At 53.2% G+C, this 16,238-nt stretch overlaps 1 protein-coding gene across 2 annotated transcripts; it reads left to right on the forward strand.

The window, feature by feature from the left end:
- The first annotated feature begins 1,237 nt into the window (after window positions 1–1,237).
- On the forward strand, window positions 1,238–15,297 carry ELOVL1 (ELOVL fatty acid elongase 1). 2 transcript variants are annotated; one of them, XM_083867416.1, is made up of 8 exons: window positions 1,238–1,302; window positions 11,547–11,608; window positions 12,050–12,240; window positions 12,402–12,482; window positions 12,690–12,746; window positions 13,056–13,161; window positions 13,306–13,442; window positions 13,845–15,297. In XM_083867416.1, the coding sequence occupies exons 2-8, from the start codon at window positions 11,563–11,565 to the stop codon at window positions 14,097–14,099; spliced, it is 873 nt and encodes a 290-aa protein (XP_083723542.1). In that variant the 5' UTR covers window positions 1,238–1,302; window positions 11,547–11,562; the 3' UTR covers window positions 14,100–15,297. The 2 variants fall into 2 exon arrangements, with proteins under 2 accessions (XP_083723542.1, XP_083723543.1); XM_083867417.1 differs by lacking the exon at window positions 1,238–1,302 and adding an exon at window positions 4,905–5,035.
- Window positions 15,298–16,238: the final 941 nt, after the last annotated feature.

A 16,238-nucleotide genomic window follows, 5' to 3' on the forward strand; every position in this document is an offset into this window, starting at 1 on the left:
AAAAAACCTCCCCTTTGTATAAAGCTGTAGGCTCTGTATGGACCTCAGGAAAGCAGCTCTGAACCTTGGGACGGATTAGAAATCTTGGTAGATGTTGGGGCAGAAACAGGCACAGTTAAGGTCAAGATGAAAGCTAAAATTGAGGAAAGGGAGCATATCAGGACACACAGGTCACTACTGAGATATTTGTGGATATTTTTATAAATTAGTTTCTGTAAGGACTGTCACAAATATTAGGTGTTAATCTGATGAAATCAGAATGTTGTAGTGCATTAACAATGTAGGGGAAAGTAAAGGAATCCTGTACCACCAAAAAAGGGCAAGAAAGTCACCAGAAGAGACATTGACCTGCTTCTGCAAATGCAGCCCTGCCTGTATCCAGACGGGGAATTCCCACCAGGTGAGCACAAATCTGCAACTGCTCCTGGTCACCATCCTCAGGGCAGGAAATGTGAACAGCAGTGCAGCAAAAAGAGCTACCGTGGCGTTAAGTGCAGGGACAGGCAGACCAGAAAGAAAACGCTGGAAAAACTTGTTTAGTGCTCCCTGTAATGGCTGAGAGGGAGATGACTGCAGCCTACAAATACACTGTAGCACCAACACGGAGACAGCACCTAGGTGAGATAAATTACAGCGCTGGCACAGGAACAAATGTTTATTAACCAGCCGTGCATCAAATTAAGCTGGAAATGAGAAGATGATTCCTAACAATTATATCAGTGAGTTCTGAAAACGCCTTCGGATCAGACGAGCCAAGTCAAGTCCTGGCCAGTTTTTAGGAGGCAGATTGTCATGGCTGTGAAGGCGCTACAGGACGGAAACACTCTGGAAACTGCACGGGGTCAGGGTCGGCGTCTCCGGGTTCTGCCCGGTGCCTCCGAAAGCTCGCGGGCCTGTTGCGGTGTCACGAGGGGGAAAAAAGCCTATGAGCTGCTGGTTTATGCCTGTGAGCTGCTGGACCTGTATGGGTCTCCCTCACGCCGTCACCACCACCCTGGAGCGAGCCAGCCCTCCCCGCTGACCGTGCCGCAGCCCGCACCCTTCCCCAGCCATTCCCCACCTTCCCCTCACGCCGCTCAGGCAGAGCCCGCCCGGCTCCCGCCGCGGCCCCGGCCCCTCAAGCCCCGCCGTGCTGGGCGTGGCCGCGGAACGGGCGGGACGCGGCGGACGCGCCGATTGGCCCCGGCTCACCCGGGGGCGGAGCTCTGCGTTTTCTGCCAATCAGCAGCCACAGAGGGGCGGGGCTTCCCGCTTTAATGGCGGGGGGGGCCGTGGTGGCGGTAGAATCGGGTGCGGCTGGTGGTGAGTGCGGGTGGCTGTGGGGTGGAGGGTGTGGGGTCTATTCTTGCCTGACGGGAGTGGGCTGGGGGTATCAGGTCTGTCCCAGTGGTCCTTTAGGGTGTTTGCGAGGAGGGAGTTTGGGTGGAGGTGTCCGAGATTAGCGGTGGGTCGGGGCTGGTCGTTGGGGTGTGCTGAGGGGGCTTTGGAGGATGGCTGCAGAGCAGGAGGGAGCTGGGGAGGCCTCAGCAGGGTTCAGCTGCTTGGCGGGTTAACCTTTGCTGCCCGGAATGGTGCGTCCTGCCCCGGGGAAGCCATGTGCTGGCTTGGCACCTGTTAACTAGCCTGCTGGAAGAGGCTCGTGTATATATGTATGTATAGGTCCGTGTTCCCGTCACCTGGGATGCTCACGGGAGGAGGTGTGTGGTGTCTCCTCATGGCAGGGGTGGAGGGGCGCGCCTGAGGAGGCCGTGGCCTGATGGGTGGGATGGGTGTTGTGATAGTGTGACGTGCCCCTGGCGGGTGATCACGCTGGGTGCGGCTGGAGAGGCTGTCACCCCCCGGGAAGGGGGGCACCCGCGGCACCGTGCGGCAAGGCCACTGGTGTGCAAACCCGCCCGTGTCAGGCGGAGGGACACGAGAGGAGTCCAAGTTGAGTTGTTGAAGGTTTTTTTGGCTCTTTTTTCCCCTCAAAAGCAGCAGGGTCCTGACTGTGTGAGGAGCAGCAGTGCTCCTTGGCTCACAGCCTGGTGCCGCTGCCCTAGCGCACCCATGGTGGCAGGGCAGGGTGCAATTCCCTTCCCGCAGCCGGCTGCTCTCCTTCGGGGCAGAGCCGGCCCTCTGTGGGAGGCTGGGATGCTTTCCCGGCCGGCCGGGGGCAAGGACCGTTCCTCCGCGCTGTGTGCTGTGGCACAAACACCAGCCCCCGCCCCGGGAGGTCTGTGCTGGAGGCCGCGCCGTGTCCCGGCCGTGACGGGGCTGCCTCCCCCCCGCCGGCCGGTGACCCGGGCCCGGGGTACGCTGCTTCCCGGCTCGGGGACCGCCGGCGGTGCAGCCTCGGGAAGGAGATCGGCATCGCCCTGTTGGCGTTTTGGCGGGACTGTCCTCGCTCCACAGGCGGCGGAGTGGCCCCGCGGGCTCGCTGAAAGGTGGCCGAGCCCCCACACGTCGTGGCGGCGGCGCGGGGCCTCTCCGGGCCCGCCGGGCCCTTCCCGGCCGCGCAGGCCCCGCTGGGCCGCGGCCCCGCTTCCGGGCCCGTCCGCGCCACACCCGAGCCGGGCCGGGAACCGCCCGGGCGGGGGAACCCGGGGCTCCCTCCGGCGGCGGCGGGGCCGGGCCCTTTGCTGGAAGGACTCGCAGGGGTGGCAGCAAGGCTGAGCGGGGCGCTGCCCGGCTCCTGCCGTGGGCACCGGGGTGAGAGCGGCGGGTACGCCAAGCGGCCGAGGGCTGTGGTCTCCTGGGGCTGCTCTGCTGCGGGGAGCGAGCAGCCCCCGGCGGCCGGGGAGCTTTCTTTTACCCAGCTCTCGGCATCAATGTAACCATTCAGATGGCTCTTCCCTCCTCCTCCGGGCAGGGTGGCAGTACCAGGCCTCCCCCGCTACTGCGACACAATGTCAGCTTTGAGTGCCGGCTCGTGTAGATGCTTGGCCTCCTGCTGGCCCTCGCTCCGGAGCGCGGTGGCAGGAGGCGGAGGTCACTGTCACCCCCCTGGTGGCAGCAGTCGCCTGGCCTCGGGCTCACCTGGCACTGGTGTGGTCCTGCACAGGGGTCTGCGCTTCCTGGACCACTGCGGGCTCCATAACCGCTGGCAGCAGAGGGCTTGGTCTATCGCTCTCTTTACGTGGGCCAGTTCCTCTGTTGTAACGAAGGGAAAGCTACTTATTGTTTACGTTGTAACAGACTAAATGAGGCAGCATAAATAGGCATTGCAACAAGAGGCAAAGCTTTAGGGGCTGCAGTCTGTGCCTCAGTGCCTGGGCTGCTGCCTGCAGAGGGGACTGTCAGGTGCTTTGCCTGTGACTGATCATATTGGTTCTGAAATGATAAAGACAGAGAGGGAGAAGTGAAGTGCATACCTCTTCCTATGCTCAGTGAGGAGCATGGGATAGCACTGGGTACTACAGCTACTAGTGCATTTCCTCAGAGCATCTCTTCCCCTCTTGGAGGCCAGGATTGCCTGTGCAGCACTGCATCCATCCTGCTGTGCTGTCCCAAACTGACCACCCTCTTGTCTACCAGAATGCAGCCAGGGCAGATTCCTAGCTGGATGGAGCTGACCTTCCCACCAGACCTGCTGGGCAGCTTCTTGAGGATAGTTGAGAGTCAAACTGTTGGCTGAGCCCTTGGGGCTTGACTGAGAGTGCTGTGCCTTATCTCTTTCCTAGGAAGCCCCTCTAGCTTATGGGTGTGAGCTGCTGCTAACAGCTTGTTCCTATGAGAAACAGCAAGATGCCAGCTGTTGCAGCATCTACTTGCTGCATCTTGCTGTGGGGATTAAACTGTGCCACCCACACAGCCTGGGCCTCTGTGGTCCTGCCTTGCATTGTATTCTTATTTTTGTTTCCTGAAAGTCTGTTGGTGGGGGGATTATATGGTCCTTCAGGGAAGACGTGTAATATGAGAGAAAGTACTGTTAAAACTGAGACTTGGGAGTAAAAGCTCACTCTGACCTAGAGGTGTCTCATACCATATATTAGAGATAAAAAATAAGGGAGCTTATTGAAGTTGCATAGTGTCTCCTTTCTCTCCTGGTGGAGAAAAGCTTTGAATCCTGAGGAACCTCTGAACCTGGTGTCAGAAGCACATGCTTGGCTGAGCACTGTCCTTGACTGTTACAGGTTAATGCTTTCTCCTTTTCTGCTGGGGGCTACAGCACAGTGAACATTCTGAGACACTTATGAGGGACACTGGCAAGTGGTGCCTGTGATGGCCCAAGAGATGCTCTGTCTTTCTGTGCTTTTGTGTTGAAGTTCTGGTAGTGTATGCCCTACTGGCTGTCAGATGGTGGGAGTACTGGGGCTGGAAATTCTGGTTTCTGCCAGTCAAACAGGTGAGGCAGCTTGGGCTCTTATAGGGAGGAGACGGTCCCCAGGAGCCAGGACTCTTCCCTGCAGGAGTTGTGGGGCTGCTGTTGCTCAGAGATGACAAGTTGCAGCTGCCACAGCCTATTCCCCACCACCAGGCTGTTGTCTGCATTCTGAGCCTTTAGTGGCGTGAGGATGGAGGAGGTGGTAACTGGGTCTGATGTTTCTTGATTTCCCTTAGTGTGTCATAGGGTTGATTCTTCCCTCTGGGATGCATCGGGCTGGTGAGATGTCACTGGCAGCAAGTTCTCCAGCTTTGTTGCAAGGAGTGCTCTTGCCCTGTGGATCAGATCAGCTAGCTCCTCTCACAGTTTAAGATTTGCTTTGTACACGCACAGATTTTATAACTCGTGCTGCTTCTACTTAACCCTAAGAGGCTTTCCCTGCCAGTACAGAAGTAGAAGCAAGTGTGCTGACTTTGACCACTCAATCTACACCTGTTTTGAGATAACCAGGCTTCATACTTCATTTTCTTTGTGCTTGGAAGGCTGTGAACCTGCTTGACTCTGGTAACCATTAAGCCTCAGGCTTGTTGGGTTCTAGGTGCAAATACTGTGCTACTGGAGTATGACATCTTCATACTGTCAGAGAACATCCTGCTCTTTTGTTAGAAGATTGTGTGACTGCACTGCTTTCTTGGTGTGGAGGGTACAGGACCCAAAGCTGATGTCATGGTAAGTCCCAGGCAGTGGCCCCTTGTCTTGTTGAGAAGTGGCTCTGGGTTCACACCTGGGCTTCTTGAATAGTCCAAATAAAACTGTTGGAGGGAATTTGTGAGTCTTTCCTTTCTGCACCTTGCTTTGTAGATTTTATTGTCCATCTTATCTTGATGTGCCTGTCTAATGAATGCACAGGCCTGAATGGGGCAGAGCATAGTAATCATTACTGTGTCATGATTACAGCCAGGGCTGGGAGAGCAGAGGTGAAGCCTTGTATTGAGGTATTTGCATAGTGATTAAAACCAGAGATGAATGCTGTGGTACAGCCTGTCCCTCCTCCAGAGAGGGGTACTCTGTTTCATTGCTAGGTGGCTTTAAAGGCTTGACCTGATTTTGGATGCGGGCGTTAGAAGTTGGCCTTGCTCAATGCAGCCCTGCCTGCCTAGTCCTGTCCTTCCTGAGTGTGCTCTCTGCACTCTGGGGGGTTGCTGGGTGCCTTCACTTCAGAGAGGGAGCTCAGCCATCTCTACCTTCCCCTTTCACCCAGTGCTGTATGGGGCAGTGACACAGATCAATATGGTTAGCTCAGAAAGGAAATACCTTATTTTCTACTTTTGTTTGTATCTCACATAGTTTCTTTTCTTCCTTCACTTCTTTACTCCTTTGTTCCTTGCTATGTCAGATTTTCTGCCTAACTGTTGCCTTTTCTTTTTTTTTTCTCTGACTGCTCTCATCCCTACTGATATCAGTTCTCTGAATATACAGCCACCAGCTTTGAATGTGATAAGGACTAAACCTACTCTTAACAGCTTGGGGAGGTGCTGCCCCTAAAAAAAGTAGGCTGTGCATATTAAGCCTCTTACTGCAAGGTATGCTCTGGTGGGACCTTGAAGTCTGATTATCTGCCTTGATTTTTGTACAAGGTTACCAGTACATTACTGCAATGGGTGTCCTCCTTTCCCTGAAAGCTTGTGAGGTGCCACACTGGTTGTCAGTCAGAGCTTTCCTGCTAATCTGGGAGTCTCCTCTTGTTTTCCTGGCTTCCCATGAGTATGGGAAGGGGAGAGCTTAATCTGTTTGTAGGATGCTATCCAAAGGCCTCAGGGTTTTACAGCCACTTTGTGAGTGGTAGAGTATTAACACACACTTGGGGAAAATGAGGAAACTGCTCAACTTCAGGCAGGACACTTCCTGCCACTTGATCCATTGTGCCAGGAGCAGCACCCAGCCAGTGTGATTCCCACACCGGTTGCAATGGCAGCTCTTGCAAGAGCTGTTACATATCACACCTTGGGAGTTTGCATCCCTTATGTGAGCATACACCTCCTGTACTGACTCCTGACTTCAGAATATGCTGATGCAGAACATACAGTACTGGGTTGTTGGCCATGTCCTTTGACACTCGGCATGAAGTAGGTGAGCCAGAGGAAGTGACCAATGGATAAGATTCAAATAGGAAAATTTATCTGGTGGTGCTAGCATAAAGCTTCCATGCAGTTTTTGTAGTTATGTTGCGGACTGAGTTCTGAGACTGGTTGTTCTCAAACTCCAATCAGTTTGCCCAAGTCCTCAGAGCTGAGGTGCCAGGCTAGCAGAGCTGTTTTACTGCTCTGCCCTAATCTGTTGGTATGGCTTTCCATACTTAAAACATAGAAGCTCTGGTTCTCCTGCCAGACTTGTCTTCTGTGCCTGGTGGGCTGGTGACAAACATGTCTTTAGAATGGTTTCTTTTGAGAAAAAATATGACTTTAGAAGCATGTGAACAATCCTATCTTAACTTGAGTCTTCAGTGAATGGCTGATATTATTAGCAGGAACACAAGTGTACTTGAATACAGCTCTCCTGTTGAGTGGCCTCTGTTGCATGTGTTTGAGCTGGAGTCAGGAGAAGCTCTGTGTGAAATAAGTGTATCCTGCCTGGTTACAAGCCCCTCTCCCTTTCACTGAGCACAGAGCAGCAGACAGAGAGATCCAAAGTCAGTTTTCTGTGCTTCACTGTACACTTCAGTCCTAGAGTGAGCCCACTGCAGAGTTGATAAAAAACAGGAGTTTGCAGCTTATGGCTGGCTGGGCTCCTTCTCCCTCTTGTCTTGCCCTGACTGCCTTGCTGCCTGTGTGTTGTTTGGGGCAGATAAAGTTTCATGTTCCTCATCTTGCTGGACTCACTTGTGCATAAGCTCAGGAGGGGTTCTGGAGCTGTGTCTGCCAGCTCTTGGTGGTGATGCTTTGTGGTGCCAGCCTTGTGTGTCCAGTACATGCCCCTATCTGTGCCTGGCCTGGGGCTGCCAGAGCCTGGCTTGATCAGTTCCACTCTTCTGCGGGGAAATACAGTCCATGGGCACATGGGGCTGTGTGCAGGCTTTGCTGGACCCCACAGTGACTTTCTGGAACTCCAGGCAACTGGGCAGGTGCCATGGTGGGGAGCTGGTGGAGGAAGATAATTCTTCCCGAGAGGTGGTGGAGCCCAAAGCAGCATCAGGCAGCAAGCCTTGATGCCAGCTTGTAATTCAGGGATGTGAATCAATTTCACATCTGGCCAACTGATTATCTCCTGACCTTTGGGAACTGCTGCTCCCTGGGAAGCCCCACAGGGGCCAGGCCTGCTTTAGCCAGTTCAGCAAGGGCCCTGTGCCAGCTCTCTCTGGGGTGGCAGCTCTGTGGCCACCTACCAGATGGTTTTGGTGCTGCCTTTAATTAAACTAGTGGGGAGATGAGTGTTTGCTTTTGCACTTATTACAGGACTGATTTCTGACCTGGATGCTGAGGAGTGTTCAATGTCTGGGGCAGAGTCTGCTGTGTACAGATAGGTGATGTGTGCCCTGCAGGGCTGTTAACAAAGCTCCAGGTAGGGCTCTGGTCTCTGTCAGTGTCATGGTTCTGACAGTGCTGTGGTCCCACTGGAGCTGGTCATAAAAGGCCTTGCTGTTGTTGCTGAAGTTGCACTGATTAGCTGTATAGCTTGCTGGAAATATGCAGTGCACACAGTGCTTGGTGTAAGCAAGTATTTAATCCTCACTGTTGGTTAGTGGAGCAGATTGTGGCCTGATACTCTAGTTTGCAAATAGTGGGAGCTTTTTCTCTGACATGGGGAAGTGACTCCCTGTTGCTGAGAGACAGAAGGAGATGTGTTGCAAGGTTTCTCTGTATCATACAGGGTGTGTTTGGGCCCCTAGGGTTCCTGCTCATTTGGGATGCTTGGACCTATTTGCTTGATTTCTCTCCAGCTGTTCAAGGCTCAGCTTTGGGTTCCTCATCTCCTCCCAACTCCTTGCCTAAGAAGGTTAGGATTTAGGAGGAGTCAGAGGAGAGCAAGTGTTGCCCCAAATGCAGAGAGGACAGATCCAACCACTGAGCTGTGAACACCTGCAGTGTGTGATGTGGAGTGCCATAAGAGCAGATGCCTGTCTGACTGGTGAACCCCTCTCAAAGTGCAAAGGGATGCTGTGCACAGAGGAGAGTTCAGGTTCCTGGACAGCTGGAAAACCCCTGCCTGCAGCAGAAAGGCTGGCATGGAGCAATCATGGTTTAGGAAGGCCAGTGCACTTCACATCCCCTTGCCTAGTGAAGGTAACTCTTGGGCCTGCCCTGCAACTCCCACTTTGCTGCTCAACTGTCAACACCCCAAGGCCAGTGGCTTCCCCTTGAGGGAAGGAGGGGGGCAAGACATACCTGCATCTGCTCACTGAACAAGGCATACTTTGGCCACTTTGATGCAGGATGATGTAGCATGCCAGCCTGGATGGATGGCAGGTCTTGCCAAGACCTGAAGGCCTCAGAGGTTTCCCTGGAGATGTGGTTGCTCTGTTAGCTTAATTGAACAGGATGTTGTTCTGCCTAGAGAAACTGAGGAAAACTTACAAGTCCTTTCCATAAGGACCTCTAGCATAATTCTACTGTTTCTGTGCTGGCAGAAGTCTTGGTGCTTGCCCAGAGCCTGTGTTCAGGACAAGACCAATGCCTCCCAACTTCCTGTGGTAGGGGTGGCTGTAGGAGTGTTGTAGGTACTTTATGAAATAGCAATAAGAGGGACTTGTGTGCTAGTCCTGGCTTGAAGTGGGCTTCTCCCACTGCTTGAGGGAATAGTTGTCATGGACCTTGAATTGTTTTGAGCTGTGGTCCTTTTTAGCCAGTGGTACTGGAGGCTTTGGCCCAGGGTCAGCAAACTGATCTGTAGTGCCTGAGCTGAACCATTTTCCTTCAAAAAACAGTGTAAGATGTAGCTTTGAGCTCAAAGACAGCTGACACTCTCTTCTCATCCTAGCCTGCCCAAAATAGGCAAATACTCAACAGGATTTTTGTCTCTGCCCTGGACCTGTAGTAAGGCTGACTCATTCACCTTGATAAGATAAACATAGACCTTGAATGGTCAGGTGACTCTGCTGGGAGCTGACTCTTGAGGGCTCCTCAATCTAGCAAATAAAGGTGTAGCTGGATATAGTGGTTGAAAGCTGAAACTAGACAGACAAGTTTGGAGCTTGCTTTTAGCCATTAAAGCAACATAAAGCTCAGCAGCTTTCCAGGCTTGTACTTACTGTATTTCCCACAGCTGAGCCTTGAGTGTCTCTTAAGGGTGCAATAGTTTGTGCTACACTTTTAGCCAGCCTTTACTGCATGTGGAGAGTGGATTATCTTGGCAGTGCCTTTAAATATAAAGGCAAAACCCTAAATATTACTTGCATCATGGTGATACAAGTGAGTATTTCTTGCTATTAAACCTTTTGAAACCTTGCGTTGGGAGAGTAAACATCTATTTTGCTGCTGAGGTGGCCCTGATGTGTGGAGGCTGTCAGTCCTAACTGGGCTTTGCCTTATTGCTCCATCTGCCTGCAAGATGGCACAAGGAACCACCTTCTGTGCTTTCTGAAGCACAGGAAAACTTCTTGGGCTCTGTCCTTGGGCTGCATGGCTCTGCAGGCTGCTCTGGAGCCTTGCTTAGTGGAATAGGTGTTTTGGAGGATTTGGGGGAAGGAGGAGACCTCTTCCCGCTTGCTGTCCTTGCAGAGAGATTAGGTGGCACTCCCCAGTCTGGAGGAATGCAGAGGGTATGACTGAGCAGGCACAGAGCCAGCACTGCTGCTGCACCAAACTGATTTGCAGGGAATGGTGAGCCAGAATGGTGTGTCAGGTCCCCCTGAAGATTATTGCTGGCAAAGCCTGCCATGGAACTGCCTGGTAGCTCTGCACAGGAAGTGTCTGCTGCTATCCTGCCTACAGCAAAGATGACATTGAGTTATTCCTCTCGCTGTGAAGCTGAAGGAGCAGTGCTGGTGTTGGCTGATGAGGGCTTGAGGAGGCAGTGGCTGCTGAGTACTCAGGGACCTTACTGGGAGGAAGGGTACCCGGGCTTCAGCCCTCTGGCTGCTGGTCTGGAAGAGGCCATGTGCTGCCTGGTGGTGGCAGCAATATACCTCCTGGGGGGGACTGGGCTGGGGACCCATTTCCCCAGGCCGTGCATGGGCAGTGACTCCTGTGCACCTTCTTGGAGGGAAGGGGCAGGTGGAGTGTCTGGTAGCAGCTGTAGGGAATGCCTCCCTCGCAGATGATGAGTAAGGAGAGGCTGGGCCTGTGCTCTGCCTCCCCTCCTGCTCTCTGGTGTCCTGTGGGCTGGGGAGAGGTTGGGGAGCACAGGGGGATGGGTGAGGGTGTTTCGAACTTGCCTGCAGTGGTGAGAGCCTGGGCTCTTCCTGCTTCTCTGGAGAGCATCTGCCCAGATCACTTTCTTGTGTGTGTTCATACTGAGGCTGAGCAAGTGTGGGGAGTGCCAGTCTTTCTCTCTGCAGCCTTACATCATATGGCTTTCTCTTGTGTGGAAGGGGAGTGGAAGTGCCACTGCCAGGCAGGATGCACCTGGCCTCTGAGGTACTAGGTTATGTGGTAGTAGTTTCTTGTCCGGACAGTTTTGTGCAAGGATGTGAAACCAGGAACTTTGACGCCAGAAACTGATGTTTGTTTCTGAACTTATGGATTTCCTTCCTCATATAATGGGCCTGCCAGTGACGGTGTGCTGCTTCTGGGGTTGGAATCGGTGGCAGGAGCCCAAAGCTGATCATAAAGGCACTGTGCTGTGGAGAGTGGGGGCCAGCCCTGCATCTCCACACCAGGGTCAGACAGAGCAGTGTGCCGAGTAGCTTTGGCTGCCAGTGCTGGTGGCAATGTCATGGTGCTTGTGGATGATAATGCTTGGGCTTGTACAGCAGGAGCAAGATTAAAGGGCTGGAGATATAATGCTGAGGTTGGAAGCTTTCCTAGCTGGCTTGAAATGTTGGATTCTTGCCTTGGAAGGACTGCTGGCGTTGGATGATGGGGCTCCCAGCAGAGCTGGGGAAACAGGGCCAGGCTCTGTGAGGAGGAGACCTGTGGCTCAGCTGGAAAGTGGATGCTGGTGTGTGATCAACTGAAAGCAACACTGGCCAGATACATGACTGTCTCTGAAATTTGGCTTGGAGTTTGCTGATCTGCAGGGCTATGCTGTGTAGGCTGCCCTCTTGGGAAAACAGCTACTTGATCTTCCCTATCTCTTTCCACAGAGATACTGCCACCACCATGGAGGGGATTGTGACCATGTATCAGGACTTCATGAAAAAAGCAGGTGAGTGTTTGGCTCTGCCCAGCTATCAGACAGGTAACACTACATGCTTTACTGCCAGAGGCACTGGGGGGTGGTCTGTCATCCCTGAAGCATCCCTGGGTCTAACTGCATCCTGTCTTTGCCCTTAGACAGATGCAACTCTGGTGTTTATGTGCTGTGTGTTATGAGGCTGTCTTGCCTCAGTGCCTGTGCAAATTGTTTTGGGGCACTTCTGCTCTCCTGGGCAGAATATCTCCAGGCTGCCCTGCAGCATGGCTTCAGGCTCTACTGTGCTGAGTTTGGCTGACTTCACCAGCCTCTGCTCCCAGACTGCTTCCCTACTTGCACTTGTGTCCTAGACCAGGATTGCTGTGCCCTTGCCTCCACTGTGGCAGTGTAGCCCTGCTGGCAGCAGGCTGGGGTGAGGATGCTAACTGCTCTGCACTGTGGCTCTTTCTGCAGACCCCCGCATCGCTGATTATCCACTGATGCAGTCCCCATTCCTTGTGATGGGCATCCTTCTGGGATATGTCTACTTTGTCCTATCCTTGGGTCCCCGACTAATGGCCAACAGGAAGCCTTTAAACCTGAAGAAGTTCATGGTGCTATACAACTTTTTTCTGGTGGGACTCTCCCTTTACATAGTCTATGAGGTGAGTTATCAGTAGCTTGGTCGAGTATGTGTAAAGCAGTGTGTGCAGGCTGTGTGGGTGATGGGATGCCCTTTTTCTGGCTGTTCCCTGCCCTTCTGTGCAGAGCTTGAGGTGCAGTGGATGAGGTGTTAGGCCTGACCCTGATGATGCTCTTGTTGCAGTTCCTGATGGCAGGGTGGCTTACTGGGTACACCTGGCGATGTGACCCTGTGGACTTCTCACAAGACCCCAAGGCCCTCAGGGTGAGTTCTCATCCCTCTCCTGATAAGTGGGCATGGTCTTTAGTGGTTCTGTTTGGACAGTACTGTCATGGCTCCTGCCTTTCCTGAGGCAGAGGATGTGCAGTCTCTGGGCCTTAGTTTCATGCCAGGGTAACTGTATGAAGCCCTTCCCTCACTGGGCATGTTCAGGCTGGGGCAGGTCTCTAACGTGAACCTGTTCTTTTACAGATGGTCAGTGTTGCTTGGCTCTTTGTTTTCTCCAAGTTCATTGAACTGACAGACACGGTGAGTTACTGAGAAGGCCTTGTCACCACTTCCTGGGCAGGGAGTTGAGGTCCAGTGTATTTGGGGTAGGTGCTTTTGCAGCCCTTTCAGTCTGACCCGGTAGTGCTTCTGTCTGGCATCACCGCCAAGGAGGCCCCTCTTTACATGCTACAGCTCTGGAAGCTGTGGGGTGACCTAATGGGTGATGACAATGAGTGTGGAAGGGAGAGAGGGAAGCATCACTGAGATCAGACACAGAATTAGTGTCCCAGCCTGCTCTAGCTGCTCTCAGGACTGCAGGTCCTTGATGCTGTTGGGCTTTCATTGCAGGTGATCTTTGTCCTGAGGAAGAAGAATGAACAGGTCACATTCCTGCACCTTTTCCACCACTCTGTTCTGCCATGGAGCTGGTGGTGGGGAGCAAAGTTTGGTCCAGGTAAGATGGCAGCTGGGTGCATGGATTGGGTAGGGTTATCCCAGCATGCTGAGAAAGGGTTTTTTTTGGCCCTGCTGTGCTCTTAGCAGGCTCTGTTTAGTGCTGATTGCTGTGACTTACACTAAGACAAATCTTTCTTAACAGGGGGAATGGGCTCATTCCATGCCATGATCAATTCCATGGTGCATGTTGTCATGTATTTCTACTATGGGCTCTCAGCAGCAGGACCTGCCTTTCAGAAGTACCTGTGGTGGAAGAAGCACATCACAGCCATCCAGCTGGTGAGTCTGTACAGTGGAGCAGAGCCTGTGCCCAATGTGAAGGGCAGGCCAGCCCTTGTATCTTTGAAAGGTGTAGCCAGCAGCAGTAGTCTCCTCTGTAGCACATTGCTCTGAGTTTTTAGTACCTCTGCCCCATTATGGGCCTCTGATAGCCCTAGCAGCCTGGTTGGGATGTGGATGCTGTTCAGCTCCTGGGCTGCAGCCATGTTGGGAGGGTGAGAGGCATATGCTGCTCTGAAACTTGTGTCTGCCTCTTCCAGCTGGTGTTGGCTGCCTCACCGTAAGGATCTCTGCATTAGACTAGGAAAGGAGTCTAGGTGTTGCCTTTAAAAATAAGGTCTCTAGTGGGTTCCCTGACCCTGCTCCCATTAATAACTTGTTCTTACTCTGCCTTGCTCCCAGGCACAGTTTGTGATTGTCTCCGTCCACATCTCCCAGTATTACTTCATGCCCAACTGCCAATACCAGTTCCCCATCTTCATTCACCTTATCTGGATATATGGGACCATCTTCTTCATCCTCTTCTCCAACTTTTGGTACCAGTCCTACACCAAGGGCAAGCGGTTGCCCAGGGTGGCTCAACAAGCAGCCCAGCACAATGGTAGCAGCATCCATGAAAATGGCACTGTCACCAACGGCAAGGTCAAAGCCAACTAGAGGGTAAAGCGCTCCCAGAGCCAATGAGAGCCCCGGGGCAGAGGCAGCTGGGACCTGTCTCTGCTCCTGGGTGCCACTAGCCAAGTCAAGTGCCTACAGACTGTTGTACCCCTGTGCCCAGTCCTGCTGTCCCCTGTCTGCATGCTCAGCCCCTCTGCTCTGAGCAGCCATGGGCCACTTCTCCTCCTGGGAGGGCTTGTGCTGTTTCTCAGTGTTGCTGAGCAGAGAGGCAGCTGCCTGCATCACAGATGTGGGGCTGCAGTCCCGTTCCAGTGTTTCCAAAGGAACTTTCCCCAAGTGCCTACATCTGGCTCTTCTGCCTAGGGGCCATTTCCTTCTGAGTAGGACCAAAAGAAGAGACCGCTTCCTGTCCTGGTGCCCTCTCCTCTTCCCTGTCTCACAAGAGCTTGTGTGGATGAGCAGATTCATCCCTGGCTGCTTGTTACTGCCAGCTCATGTGTGAGTGCTCCTGCTCTACGATGCCTTGTGCCACTTTGTTCCATGCCACAGTGCTGCATGTCCCTTCTGGTCCCCGTGTGCCCAGCTTGGGAGTCCTGCCCTGGCATATCTGTGCCCAGGTGTCTGTGGAGAACGTAGGGGCAGTACTTAAGGGACTTAAGGGCCCAGACCTGCCCAGTACAGTACACATGCCTTGTGCCTAGTACATAGCAGGGGCTGTGACAGCCTGAAAGGCTTCCCCCACATGATAAGCCCAGGTTGCCTTGCTGTTCTTGTGCCTGGGCTGGGTGCTCAATGTGTGCTTAAGCCACACTTACCTGATCCTCTATGGCAGCTGGTGGCTTGCTCCAGAGTGGGGGAGACCAAGCTCAGCCTAGTCTTGGACCACTTCCATTCCTGTAAATTCAAGACTTGAGCAATAAGTGCCCCTAAAATCAGCTCCTGGGCTCTCCTGCTTGGGACCAGCCCTGCTCTGGCCTAGCCTGAGCACAGTAGAGGGTGGTTTTAGTGTGCTCGGCTGTGGTGCAAGAGTGAGCACCTCTTGCCTCTCTGGATCTGACTGGGCCTGTGTGAAGATGTGCTCTGCCCTTCAGCAGGGCAGTGCAGCAGCTCTCCTGGCCTGGTGCCTGTCACCTGCTCTGGCTGTAACCAAAACATGCTGATGGCCTTGAGGATGAGGTGAAGGAGCCAGGCCCTGTCAGATTGGGCTGCTCTTCTATCACAAATAAACAAACAGAAGGAGAAATGGCTCTGTCTTCTTGTTTTGCTCTTGTTTTCTTGGCTCAATGTAAGCAAAATATGTTCCAGGTGCTTAGTTCTACCCAGGGTGGTTGGGGGTGGGGCTGGGAGAAGCAGCTGGCATAGCAGGTTTGTGCTGGGGACGAGGGTGATAGTTGTGTGCTGATGAGGCAGATGGCAGATTGTTTCCAGGTGTTTTGGTAGAGCAGTGCTCAGGGCTGGATGTATGTCAAGGCTTCTGTTGTGAAAGTGACTCCACCCTGTCAAAAAATGGCTGGGGTGGAGTGTGGGTGTGGGTTGGGCTCTGGGCCCAGGAAGAACTCCTGCTTTTCAGAAATCAAGGGGATTTGAGGTATGGCAGAGCAGGGAATAGAGACTTTGGAAACTTGAGTGCTTGGGAAACAGCAGTTTGTTGCTTACTGCATCTGACAAAGCAAAAACTGCTTCCATCTGTAAATGCCCCTGTAGCACGGATCTGTACAGAATGTAGCTCAGGTTGGTCAGAGGAAGGTTAATGGTGTTGCTGCCTTGCTTTTGCTGCAGAAGTGCATGTTGGCCTGGCTGGACTCTGTTATCTTTATCTGTCTCATTCTGGTATCCCTTCAGTGCTGTTGGGGTGCAGGGCTGCCTTCCCCATCACCCCATGACTGGGGCCTCTTAAGCAGAGCCTGCCTGGGTGCTGACTCAAGCCTGGGAAGAAGAGTGGGGAGCCAGCTGGGCAGCTTGTGGCTGGGAGGAATGTGTTAGAGCAGCAGCTCCAGATGCTGAGTTTCACTGTAGGGTTTGGTTGTGGGGTTAGGAGGGCTTTGGTGGATGTCCAGCCAAAGCCCTGGAGCAGAGCTTGGTGTGGGAGAGAGCTCTGCTGCTTTGACCTGGGCTGTTATACACCTCAAGGCCATGCTCTGAAATGCCAGAAAGCATCTTCAAGTGACTTGAACTGGT

This window comes from Zosterops lateralis, assembly GCF_965231275.1.
Source record: "Zosterops lateralis genome assembly, chromosome: 9".
In the NCBI taxonomy this organism is placed as follows: domain Eukaryota; kingdom Metazoa; phylum Chordata; class Aves; order Passeriformes; family Zosteropidae; genus Zosterops; species Zosterops lateralis.

Coding starts and splice junctions, on each gene's coding strand:
- ELOVL1 (XM_083867416.1), top strand. CDS start 11,563: ATGGAGGGGATTGTGACCATGTATCAGGACTTCATGAAAAAAGCAG. Junction 12,747..13,055: donor TCATTGAACTGACAGACACG/GTGAGTTACTGA, acceptor CTTTCATTGCAG/GTGATCTTTGTCCTGAGGAA. Junction 13,443..13,844: donor ACATCACAGCCATCCAGCTG/GTGAGTCTGTAC, acceptor CCTTGCTCCCAG/GCACAGTTTGTGATTGTCTC.